The sequence below is a fragment of the Podarcis liolepis genome (assembly GCF_965112155.1).
Source record: "Podarcis liolepis genome assembly, chromosome: 5".
NCBI lineage: Eukaryota > Metazoa > Chordata > Lepidosauria > Squamata > Lacertidae > Podarcis > Podarcis liolepis.
In genome coordinates, this window is record NC_139556.1 from 18,368,927 (window position 1) to 18,382,097 (window position 13,171).

Below are 13,171 nucleotides of genomic sequence, written 5' to 3' on the forward strand. Positions count from 1 at the left end.
GTATGCCAAAATCTCATTTAGGATTGTGGATTAATTTCAAATTTCACTAAACTAAACTCTCACTTTATTATATATATTTCATATTGCCAATCCACTCTGTCATAGGTTCAGGGTGGGAATAACTATCTAAAAACAGGACACTGTAAAACAGATTAAGACAGGCTTCCTCAAACTCTGCCCTCCTACAACTCCCACAATCCCTAGCTAGCAGGACCAGTGCTCAAGGATGATGGGAATTGTAGTCTCAAAAACATCTGGAAGGCCGAGTTTGAGGAAGCCTGGATTAAGTTATTAGATCAAGAATGGGGTATGTGTAGCTGTCCAAATGTTGTTGGACTCCAATACCCATCAGTCTCAGCTTGCATGGCCAATGATCAGGGATGATGGAATCTGTAGTCTAGCAACATTTGCAACTTCAGCATTAAAAGATGAGTTTGCAGGAAAGGACTTGTCTATTATTTACATTTATTTGTTTATATATTATTTTGTATTTTAAATACTGCTTGCTCAAACTTAAGACCTCTAAGTGGTTGTAGAAATTACTATACAGTGTTCATGAAGCGCTACACAAACATTGTTTTATACAAAAGCATGTACAAAAACCCTTTAAAAGCAAATTCCATTCTCATCTCATCCATAATATACCTTCACTTGCCTGGCTTTGGCTCATTTGATTTTGTTTTAATGTTTAAATGGTGTGTTTTCTTAATGGCCACTTCTCCATTACAGGAAACTTCTTTAGAGGATTGAATAGTTTGCGAATTGTATATCGGCAATAAAAAACAAACAGAAAATTTCCTTTCGTTCCAGCTTTCTATTTTTATTGAAGCTAAAGTACCCCCCCCCGACTTGAACATTTTTCAAACAAAATGAGCATGCATGAAAACCAGATATCTAGCATGTGAATCTGTTGAATGCGTTGAATCTGCACCTTTGCTTAACCAGTGCAGTTTGCAAAACACAATCGGAGCCCCTTCATCTGAATTCTTGTCCAGGGTGATAAGATCTGGGGAAGAGAAGAAGCTCTTTGTCTGCAACAACTGCTGCTTTTGCTTGGAGAGAGCAGGTGAACAAGCAGTAAACAGCGAGGAGGAGGAGGAAAGCAGAGCCGGGGAGCTCCAGGGCTTGTCAAGCTGGAGTTTGGGCCTTGGGAGATGCTCCTTGTGTGCTTCTGTAGAAAAAGTTATTCTCCCTCTCTGATAATCTTCTTTGACGATCACAAGTAGCCAAGTAAATTTGTCTTCCATGAACTCGGTTTTAACAGTGAGTCCGTAAGCGACTGTCGAGGCCAGTTCTGGATCCACACGTCCTTCCACAGTGGGGACATAGGTTTCCGGGTGGGAGTTGATCACGGTGAGGGTTTGCCAAATGTGCCTTCCTCTTAGCACGTTTCTCCCTTTTGTCCTGAGTTCAAGCGTCTTCAAAGTCCACGACACCTTTGGTAAAGGCTGTTCTCCCATTGGAGCGCTCACAGGCCAGTGTTTCCCAGTTGTCGGTGTTTATACTACATTTTTAAAGATTTGCCTTGAGAGAGTCTTTAAACCTCCTTTGTTGACCACCAGCATTACGCTTTCCATTTGGAATAGAGAAGTTGCTTTGGAAAACGATAATCAGGCATCCGCACAACATGACCAGTCCAACGAAGTTGACGTTGAGTAATCATTGCTTTGACACTGGTGATTTTTGCTTCTTCCAGTACACTGGCGTTAGTTCGCCTGTCTTCCTAAGTGATGTGTAAATTTTTTCGGAGACACTATTGATTGAATCTTTTGAGGAGTAGGAGATGGCGTTTATAAGTGGTCCACATTTCACAAGCATACAGTAAGGTTGGTAGTACAATAGCTTTGTAAACAAGCATTTTGGTTTCCCTGCGAATGTCCTCTGCACTTCAGTCGGGAGAAAGCTGCACTCACAGAGCCCAGGCGACGCTGGATTTATCTGTGATAATACTGGGGTCAGTGCTTATCCAATGATGCCGAATGCCAGGAGAGTCAGGACAGATGGGCAGGAGTGCTTCACACAGCACATAGCTGAGATCCTTAGCTGCAGGTCGTGCAGAATATTGGCACCAAGCTGGGCACGGGTAGATGCCAGGGCAATGAAGCCACAGCACAGGTGACCACAATTGTGGGCACAGTTGTATCATGCTTGCAGGATGCAGCATCAACTTGCAAATTAGGTGGGAGACAAAATGTGGGCGGGACCTGCAGCACATCGATGCCCGTGCATATTTGACCATGTGTTTGGATGGAGGCTAAGGCATTAGCTTCATTCAGGGAGGAAATGTGCTGGAAACTGTCTGGGTAGACCTAGGTTAAAATTCCTTTTTCAGCCACTAGGATCGGTGGGTCATCTTATGGCTGTCATCACCCCCCAGCATCACCGACCCCCCAGAGTACTTGCAAAAACAGAATGGCAAAATCACCTTGTGCTCCCCTGAAGAAGGCTAAGATATTTATGTAATAAATCCTGGAGTTCTCCATTCTGTAGCCTATATTTAACTGCAACACATGACCTGTTTTTATTGCCTTTCTCCCTCTTTTTCTGCTTCTCCCTCTCTCAAAAAGACAGTGATGATATGGCCTTTTAAAGGTGTGTGGGATGGGACGGTTATTGGTTTGCTTTTGCTCGGATTATGTATTTTGTGTTCTCATTTTGTATGTTTCTGTTGTGAACTTCGGATGATCTTCGGATGAAGGGTGGTATACAAATTAGAGTTGCCGCATGTCCTCTTTTTCCAGGACATGTCCTCTTTTTCCAGGACATGTCCTCTTTTTCAGGGGTAAAATTTCTGTCTGGATGGATATTTGGAATTTGCCAAAATGTCCGGGGTTGTGGAAGCAGGCTACTTTTTGTGCTACATATGCGGTAATAGACAGCCAAGTGCAAAACATAGACAGACTGTGTGAATTTTGCATGATGCGGGAAAGGACCTTGTCCTTGTTTTTGTATTTTTTGAAGGGACATTGTAGAACGCACCTGCTCCCTCACTCCTTGCCCCTCGCCCCAGGTGCCGGCAAATGTGTCCTCTTTTTTGCTCTTCAAAATATGGCATCCCTAAATAACCAGTGTGATCCCATTCAAGTCCAGCAAACCAATGTTGTACTCTATCGAGGAGCCATCATTTATCACGCATACCTAGAAGTGGAGGACACTGGCCATCTAGCGTGTTGTGTGGGACTGAAGTAAAAGCTTAGCAGCTTTGAAGTAATTATTCCAAACTGGGCATTGGTGCTGCAGCATTCCCTGTCTTTATCACTATGTTTTCCTCAGAGTGCCAAGGCACCTCTCTTCTCATTATTTAATCTGATGTCCAGGGCTCGTAGCTGAATGAGGAACCCTGTGTTTGGGCAGATCCCTCGGTTTGAATCCACCGATTTTAAGGCCTCCACGAGTGTCAGGTTTTCATGGATCATCAAATAGGCCAGTACTAAAGTGGCTGAGCGGCTTAACCCCATGGCACAATGGACAAATACCTTGCCTGCAGAGAAATAACAAAAGAACAGCATTTAACTGATGTGGAACATAGAAGGTTAAGACCAGCACTTCCACACACAGCGGAGGTTGGGCCAGGCCCCCACCTCATCAGGGAGACCCCGGCCGCATCACGACCCCCGGCCGGCCAATCCAGTCAGCTGGGGGGGGCGTGGCTTACCCCTTTTAAGCAGCTGCGCAGCCAGGGTGTAGGAATAACGGAGGATGACAGGAGGTTGGAAGCATGCTCCAAGCAAGCTGCCGACTAGCTGTGCAGAGGCTCCTTTTATTAACAGAAGTCAACAATTGGAAACAGCAGTGAAACCACTCTGAACATGACGTATTTCCATCTAAGCACATTTCCGGCGTTATCAAATACACGTGTTAGCAGGTGTTTCCCTAAAAATTTCCCCGGTACTTGATTTCATCTGCGTCCCTGGTCTTGCTCCAGCCAAGCGTTATGTCTAGTAACCAAATCTGTGAGAGGACAAATGGTCAGGGGAAAAACCTTGTTTGCTAGCCAAGAGGCCACAAGTTTGTGGAGTATGGGTGCAAGGCTCCTTGGCACGCTGTGGCATGCTGGGTGCGAGGTGTGCCTCAGCACAGGCAGAGCCTTATTCCCACACAGGGGATCTCCCTTCTGGTTCGCCCTCTTTTCATGCGTTCATCGTATTGGCCTTGCTATGGACTTCGGTTGGTTGCCTTGGTTTTCCGAGGGGCCTGGTAGGAATTTTTCCACTTGGCAAATTGGCACTGGTCATTTGGTTTTCGCCTACCTTGTAGCAATCGTCACAACTTTTGTAGGGTTTGGCGGTTAGGCATTGGTAAAGCCTGGTTTGGGGGAGGGGAGGTGTGGCCATCACCTCCCCCTCCATTTTAAAGGGTATTCCGTTAAAGGAATCCGGGGGTCGTGGTTCCTGTCCGAAGCCCGGGTGGAGGCTAGGGCCATGGCATGACCTTCCAGTGACCCTGGGGGAGCTCCGAGTTGTTGTGCATCAACAGGGCTCCCCCTACTGGTGGTTTAACCCTTGTGAGACTTCTTGCATGGCGGCCAGGAGTCAGATATAATCGGTTCAATTCCAATGCCTAAGCCAATACCACTCACATTCTGTAACCAATAAAGTTGTGGTCTAAATTTTGCCCATTAACCTAATACAGTATACGGCGTCCATATGCAATTATTCAACATAAAGGGGGAGGCCTTGGGGCCTTGACACACAATAGTAACTGTGGGGAGGATTTCTCTCCCTGAAGGTACACCCGTCTGAAGATACCCTGGAAAACCATTGAAGAGTCCATGACGGAGGCAGAACGAGACTCTATACAACACCCAGGGCCAATGATGAGATGCAGTTCCTTCTGCTAATTCTATGTACTGGTGGTGAACTTTAGAAGCCCTGCATTGGGTTATCATAAAAAGACATCTACAATGAGATGCTTGAGTTACACATGTTTATGTAAAGTCAGCATTGGCCAACGAGAAGGTAAAGATCAAGGTAAGGGACGCCTGGATGGTTAAGTCTAGTCAAAGGCGACTATGGGTTGCGGTGCTCATCTTGCTTCAGGCCGAGGGAGCTGGCGTTTGTCTGCAGACATCTTTCTGGGTCATGTGGCCAGCATGATTAAACTGCTTCTGGCACAATGGAACACCGTGACGGAAACCAGAGCGCATGGAAATGCTGTTTACCTTCTTACCACAGGAGTACGTATTTATCTACTTGCACTGGCGTGCTTTCGAACTGCTAGGTTGGCAGGAGCTGGGACAGAGCAATGGGAGCTCACCCCATCCTGTGGATTTGAACCACTGACCTTCGGATCAGCAAGCCCAAGAGGCTCAGTGGTTTAGACCACAGCGCCACCCGCATCCCTACAACGAGATGCTTGAGTTATTCATGTTTATGTACAGTCAGCTTTGGCCAACGAGAAGAGAGGTGGTTAATCAACTTTAAAAATTATCATACTGATTGATATAGCCCAATAACTTTTTATATAGGATTTGGGCGACTGGAATAACTTCCTGCTTTTTTCCAAACTAGCCTTGCTTCTACAGTTTCAACTTCAGCCAGACACGGAGAAATTAATCAAGCAACGCTTTCCATGCCACTATCACTACCCTAGGAAAAGTTTCGCCTGCTCCAGTGCTAAGCTGCCATCAAACACATAGGAAGAGGTTCATCAAAGAGTGACAACCCCACATGTGCCACTCCTCCTCCTTTCCTGGAGATCTAGTATGGGGAAGCCCATCCCTGAGCAAGAAAGACCAATTAAGCAAAGCATCCTTAAGTAGCTTTAAGCCCCTTGCTAAATGCGGCAAGATTAAAGGGAACAGCAGCAGCTTTGGGCCCACGCAGCTGGCAACCGAGTGCCTCTCACATCTCGAAGGCCGTTTCTCCTCCCGCTATCTCCCTCTTACCTCCTGTAGCCTTCAAGGCATTGTGGATGAAATTCGCAGCCTCCTGGAAGAAGACGCTGATATCAAACGAGGTGTCGTCAAACGCCTGCACCCCGTAGTACTCGATTGGCAGGTCTCTGTAATATCGAGCGCCCGTGTTGATGTTGTACGGCCCGTCTGCTGCGTTGAGGATGTGGGTGATGCCGAGGCTCTGCAGAATGGCTTTGCTTCGAGCTGCCCATCTGTCAAAAGATGATAAAGGGTTGCTGCGGCTGCTTCTGCTCCATGTTGACATGGGCTTATTTAAGAGGCCTCTTGAGGCTCAAGGAAGCAAGAAGCAATGAGCACCTGCGTCTCATCTCTAATTCATAGCACATTCCCTGTTTACCAGGGCTCCCTACAACCTGCTCTGTCAGGCAGAATCAGTTTTAGGGCTTCCCTCCCTTGCAGTTGGAGGAATAATTTCTGTTCTCCCTCTTTCTTTTGGACTACAGGTCTCTCTGTGTTACATTCACAATTCAAAGTGTTGGTGCTGACCTTTAAAGCCCTAAATGACCTTGGCTCAGTATACCGAAGGAGCGTCTCCACCCCTATCGTTCAGCCCGGACGCTGAGGTCCAGCGCCGAGGGTCTTCTGGCGGTTCCCTCACTGCAAGAAGTGAAGTTGCAGGGAACTAGGCAGAGGGCCTTCTTGGTAGTGGCGCCCGCCCTGTGGAATGCCCTCCCATCAGATGTCAAGGAAATAAACAACCATCTGACTTTGAGAAGACATCTGAAGGCAGCCCTCTTTAGGGAAGTTTTTAATGTTTGATGTTTTATCGCTTTTTTATTTTTATTATTAATATTCTGTTGGGAGCCGCCCAGAGTTTTTTTTAAAAAAATTATTTAATCATTTTTTCAATACAAACATCAACCGCAAAAGACACATACAACAAAAACCATAATAACACTACTAACACAATTTGACAATTCAGATTTGAATACTGATACACCTATGGCTACACCTTTTTAACAATATTTCCCCACCTCTCTTCCCCTACTTCCCACTACTGTCCACCTTATCACTTAAATATACCTTCCAGATTTCTTCATATTTATCCATTCTTAATTTGTGTTGACATATAATTCGTTCGTATGTAGCTAGTCTGTCCATATTATCAATCCATGTGGTCAATGGAATCTTTTTGTGGCTCTTCCATTTCATCAAAACAAGTTTTTTTGCTTCTAATATGGCACGGTACTTCCATTTTTTTGGACACCTTTTATTCTCCCACGTTTCCGGAATATAATTTAGAATTAAATTAAGTACTTAACCCGAGGTACCACTGTATATTCAAGAGTAGCCCAAATGGGATTCCAGCTAACTCTCCAATCATTAGTCTTACTCAGCAGGTAGGCCTGGTGATATAGTTCCAGATTTGGGAGACCAAAGCCACTTTCCTTAGTTGGAAGTTGCATTTTATGTAGTGATGTTTTTGGTGGCTTTGTACCCCATAGGCACAATCTAAATACAGTGGTGCCCCGCAAGACGAAATTAATTCGTTCCGCAATTTTTGTCGTCTAACGAATTTTTCGTCTTGCGAAGCACGAAATCCCATAGGAATGCATTGAAAATCAATTAATGCGTTCCTATGGTCAAAAAAAGTCCAAACAAAGCCAAATTTGGTACAACAACAGTTTATTAACTGCTCTTTAAAGTCACACATACTGTAAAGAGCAGTTCAAAAATTTAAGGGAAAATAAATTAACTTTATAAACAAAACATGTCTTTGTTTTTAGTCAAAGAAAAAAAGTCGCGAGACGTTTTCGTCTTGCGAAGCAAGCCCATAGGGGAAATTCGTCTTGCGAGGCAAATCGCGAACGGAAAAACCTTTCGTCTAGCGAGTTTTTTGTCTTGCGAGGCATTCGTCTTGCGGGGCACCACTGTAGTTGATTTATTTTTTGGAAGTAAAATTTGGGAATATGTATTGGTAATCCTCTAAGAATGTATAAAAGCTTTGGAGCAAGATTCATTTTGAGGACATTAACCTTTCCTCAAAGGGAAAGGTTTAGAGGTCCCCACCTTTCAATATCAAAAGAAATCTCATTTATAATTTGATTCAAATTTAATTTTACAATTTGGTCTATATCTAATGAAATCATTATACCCAAGTATTTAATAAAGTCTTTGCACATCTGAAATTGATGGTTTCTATACAATGTAGCCCTTGGCCCAACTAGTAAAATCTCTGAGTGACTGGGGAAACCCAGCCAGATGGGTGGGGTATAAATGTATTATTATTATTATTATTATTATTATTATTATTATTATTATTATCACTATCACTATCACTATCACTATCACTATCACTATCACTATCACTATCACTATCACTATCACTATTACTATTACATTGCTCTTGCTCGCCTCATCGCCTCATGCCCTCCAACATTTATCCAATGAAAATAGGGATGTCCTAAGGAAAAGTGAGACGTTCCAGGATCAAATCAGAAACCGGGTTGGCTTCTGTAAATCCGGGACTGTCCCTGGAAAATAGGGACATTTAGAGGGGCTACTTTCCCTTTTCACCCAGGGCCGCCCCACCCATGAGGCAAGGCATAGGCGCCAACTCTGAGGCGCCCAGGTCCCTACAGCCTCCCTAATACAGTAAAATATTTGGGGCAGGTGGGTCCCCAATGTTGAGGCCAACGGGGGCAGATTTAGGGGCGCACAAAGGGTGCTCAGGCACTGAGTTTGCTGGATTTGGGGAAGGAGGCATGAGGGTTCAGACAGGGTCCTAGAGTCCTCTCACCTGCTTCCCAAAGGTCATGTATGTGTCTGCGACAGAGAGCAAAAGAGGTTTTCCTTGGCAGTGGAGGGACTATGTATGTGTGTGCAAACAAGTTGGGATCTGAACATTTAAATTTCACAAAATAATAGTTTTATGTAAAGCAATTTTACAGTGGTACCTCAGGTTACAAACACCTTGGGTTACACACACTTTGGGTTACAGACTCCCCTAACCTGGAAGTAGGACTTTGGGTTAAGAACTTTACCTCAGGATGAGAACAGAAATTGTGCAGCGGCAGCGGGAGGCCCCATTAGCTAAAGTGGTACCTCAGGTTAAGAACCGTTTCAGGTTAAGAACGGACCTCTAGAACGGATTAAGTTCATAACCAGAGGTACCGCTGTATGTTTTAATTGTATTTAATTGTAATATTATATTTTAGTTGATCTGTGTTTTTCCCTTTTCAAATGAGCATTTAAAGGTTATGTCGGTTTTAATTTGTCCATATTTCTGATAGAAAGTTGGATTACAGAACCGGTTTATACTAGTCTATTTTGTGGAATTTGGATGTTGAGATCCCAATTTGTTTGCTGCTATTTTATAGGATTTTTAACCTTCTGCTCTCCTTCTGACTGGTAAGTAACAAGATGCAATCCTTCCATTTCCTTACGCGTCTCCAAGGTAGAGGTTTGGCCAGACTTGATCCACATGGTTGTCGGATGCTCCTCTGCTCCAAACTAGCCTCTGCAATTCAGAAAGTGCTGGTGTCTCATAACGGCTTCGACTTTCCGAGTTTTGATTCTTGGAGGAGCCGTTTCCAGCATGGCTCATACCTGCTTTTGTGCTTTCATGAGCTTCAGATGTAACCAAAATGGCCTTTGGGAAATGAGAGAGAGGCAGGGGGTTAAAAATTTGTTGGGAAAGATGGAGATCACAAGGAGAAGGGGACGACAGAGGACGAGATGGTTGGACAGTGTTCTCGAAGCTACGAACATGGGTTTGACCAAACTGTGGGAGGCAGTGGAAGACAGGAGTGCCTGGTGTGCTCTGGTCCATGGGGTCACGAAGAGTCGGACATGACTAAACGACTAAACAACAACAATATTCAAAAGTTACAATATAGCTTTGTCCACTGCCATAATTATCACAGAATGATCACTCCAATCCTCAATCCCATTTCACTGTTGGCTCGCTGAATATCCTCAATAGGAACCCAACTGGCGTAAGTTGGCCATGAAGCACTCCTAGCAACAGAAAAGTGAAAAGTTTGAATCCAGGTGTGCTCCCAAATTATGAACTGGATTCTTCGAGGGGAGCATAACCTCTCTCAGAGTAGGACGTGCACCTAAATTCTCAGACACATGAACCACCCACTCACAGCACTTCTGCCCTATCTGGGTTCAGCCTCTGTTTATTGAGCCCTCGGTTCATTCCATCACTGCCCCAAGGCATCTGTTCAACACCTTCACGGCCTCCTCTGTTTCCAGTGGAATGGAGAGAGAGACCTGTGTATCAACAGTATGCTGATGACACCATGCTTCAAATCCCCACATGGCAGCTCTCAACACTTGGAAACAGACATTAAATAGCATAGGAAACAGAGTGGACCTTTGTGGGATCCCACAGCCCAAAAGCCATGAGCCGAGCAATGACCCCCTGGGAGTGACAATGCAGGTAGGAGCAGAACTGTTTTAATAAGCACCATTGACTACCAGTTCCTCCAGTCTCTCCAGAGGAACGCCATTGTCAATGGTGTGTCTTCTTGAGAGGGCAAGAAGAATCAACAAGATCACACACACACCCGTCTCTCTCCTGATAGAGATCATCAGTCAGGGAGACCAAGGCCATTACTGGGCCTGATACCAGGCTGGAAGAGACCTGGATCTTCTCCAAGCATACCTGCAGCTGACTTTCTACAACCATGAAAGCAATATTAGAGACTGGACGGTAGTTTCCCAAAACCTCTGGATCCAGAGAGGACCTCTTTGAGAGGGAGTGTACCACTGCCTCTTTCAAGGTGGTGGGCGTAGCTCCCTTCTTGTTACCGTTGTACCTTTTTGTGACTTAATATTCTGTCTTCTTTCTGCAAGTTCCTCGGACTCTCTTCTGGGCTTCCTTGTGTTCACTGCGAGTGATGTGTTCCCGGCCTTCCTCTTCCTCCTCGCTCTGTTTCTTTTCTTAGTCACCGACATCCAACACGGGGATAAACAGCGCGCCTCCTCTGTGAGCTTGTGGATTAAGTTGCTGATACTCTGTTATTTTAAGTGCTTGCGGTTTTAAGCCTCGCTTCAAGCAGCGTGGGCCGCTTTGCATCCTGTAATTGGAGGAGAAAGAGGGAAAGAATACCTTCTGGGTAACTGCAGGAGTTTCAGGGTGAGATTACACCAGCTGCGGGCGATTGAAGATTATGAAAATTCAAGCCGGGATGAGGCTTGTGGCAGAGGTGCTCCCCAGGGCTTCCTATCCGTAGACAGAGCAGGATTGGGCCAGCCTCTCAGCATCCTATTCTTGAGTTAGCAAAATAATTTCAGCAAGTATTTCGTGGCATTGCAGAAGGTTAAAAGAGAGCTCCTTGCAAAATGGCCTTCTGCACTGCTGCTAAAATACAAAGGCTATTAACAGCACTGGTGAGCAGAAAAAGTGGATCGCTGACGCCAGATTACCTTTTGCAGTATGATTTGTGTGCATGCGTTTGTGCGTCTTGTCTCAAGTGTGCGTACCTACCAAATGTTGTGATCCACCCATAACATGTAGGATGCTGGTGGCGCTGTGGTCTAAACCACTGAGCCTCTTGGGCTTGCTGATCAGAAGGTTGGCAGTTTGAATTCCTGCGACGGGGTGAGCTCCCGTCGCTCTTTCCCTGCTCCTGCCAACCTAGCAGTTTGAAAGCACGCCAGTGCAAGTAGATAAATAGGTACCGCTGCGGCAGGAAGGTAAACAGCATTTGAGTGCACTCTGGTGTCCGTCACAGTGTCCCATTGTGTCAGAAGCGGTTTAGTCCTGCTGGCCACATGACCCGGAAAGCTGTCTGTGGACAAACACCGGCTCCCTTGGCCTGAAAGCGAGATGAACGCCGCATCCCATAGTCGCCTTGGACTGGACTTAACCATCCAGGGGTCCTTTACCTTTTTTATAAAAAAAACTTAACTAGTAAAAGTAAAGGTAAAGGGACCCCTGACCATTAGGTACAGTCGTGACTGACTCTGGGGTTACAGTGCTCATCTCGCTTTATTCGCCGAGGGACCCGGTGTACAGCTTCCGGGTCATGTGGCCAGCATGACTAAGCCGCTTCCGGCAAACCAGAGCAGCGCACGGAAATGCCGTTTACCTTCCTGCCGGAGCGATACCTATTTATCTACTTGCACTTTGACGTGCTTTTGAACTGCTAGGTTGGCAGGAGCAGGGACCGAGCAACGGGAGCTCACCCTGTCGCGGGGATTTGAACTGCCAACCTTCTGATCAGCAAGTCCTAGGCTCTGTGGTTTAACCCACAGCGCCACCCGCGTCCCTTGAGGAAAGTTGTCACTCGAGTGAGCTTCAAGGAAGCAGCTTGCCAGTCTAGTCTTCCTAAGCATCACCCAATGTCTGATGAGTGTGAATCCTTAACAAGCCAACCCCTGGTCTTCAGTGATAAATTTTTCCTCCTGCATGCAGCAATCTCGACCCATGTTCTCCTGGCAAGTCACTTATGGTCGAGCACAGTGAAGTCGAACTACTTCGCCTGGACTGATCGAAAGCATATGGTAAGGGTACTTATCAGAATGGTAAATTAGGCCAATACAAATATCCCCATGCTGCCGAAGAGGGGCTGAGGCAGGGAGAGAGTGGCTTGCCTAAATATTGCCTAATTGACTAGAGATTTAAACCAGGTCCCCCAGTCCACACTCTTAAAGGAGACAGACTTACTGCGTCATGCGCTGAGCTGTTCAAGACCATCTCAAATTTGACGGCCTCTTCTCTCTGCCCCTCCCCCCATCCCATAAGGCTTTGCCAGTGCCTTGTCATTGCCTAAAAATATTTCATTTTATAAGGCAGCCGTGAAGAACAGATGCTAGAGATTGTATTTTGGCCACTAGATGTTGCTCTGCAACCGCATAAGAAATGAGAGGAAGCAATAACCGAAATGGCTGCTCTCTCATAGGACGATAATCCCCCAATTTCAACACTGATAGCATGGCCTTCCTTGTTCAGTGTCCCTGTTCATTGTTAATATGTAGGTAAGATCAACAGAGTTCTGAAAATTAGAATTACGGTACCCGACTAAAGATAGAATTCTGTGGGTCCTGGTCATAATCGTAGATTCTTGAACTTTCATTTGCTGTGAAACCCATTCTGTGGATTCGTAGATTTAATTGGACCACTATAAAACTTCTGCATTTACTGTTTAACTGTATGGACTAAATGAAATATGACTTCAGTTTATTTTTCTGTATCTCTCTCTGTGTGTTTCCTATCCTTAACACTATATAATGTCATGGATTTAGGGTGTTAAGATGGGTGCCAGATCCAGCCTAATCTCCCTTCTATTTCCTAGACTT

At 45.4% G+C, this 13,171-nt stretch overlaps 1 protein-coding gene across 3 annotated transcripts; it reads right to left on the reverse strand.

The window, feature by feature from the left end:
- Window positions 1–794: 794 nt before the first annotated feature.
- LOC310706604 (dual specificity protein phosphatase 13B-like) lies at window positions 795–12,997 on the reverse strand. 3 transcript variants are annotated; one of them, XM_083502920.1, is made up of 5 exons: window positions 12,540–12,997; window positions 10,980–11,135; window positions 9,304–9,509; window positions 5,888–6,108; window positions 795–3,481 (listed from the first exon to the last, which is right to left on the reverse strand). In XM_083502920.1, the coding sequence occupies exons 3-5, from the start codon at window positions 9,462–9,464 to the stop codon at window positions 3,270–3,272; spliced, it is 594 nt and encodes a 197-aa protein (XP_083359046.1). In that variant the 5' UTR covers window positions 9,465–9,509; window positions 10,980–11,135; window positions 12,540–12,997; the 3' UTR covers window positions 795–3,269. The 3 variants fall into 3 exon arrangements, with proteins under 3 accessions (XP_083359046.1, XP_083359044.1, XP_083359045.1); XM_083502918.1 differs by lacking the exon at window positions 10,980–11,135 and adding an exon at window positions 10,687–10,947 and having other exon boundaries at window positions 12,540–12,995; XM_083502919.1 differs by having other exon boundaries at window positions 10,687–11,780; window positions 12,134–12,573.
- Window positions 12,998–13,171: the final 174 nt, after the last annotated feature.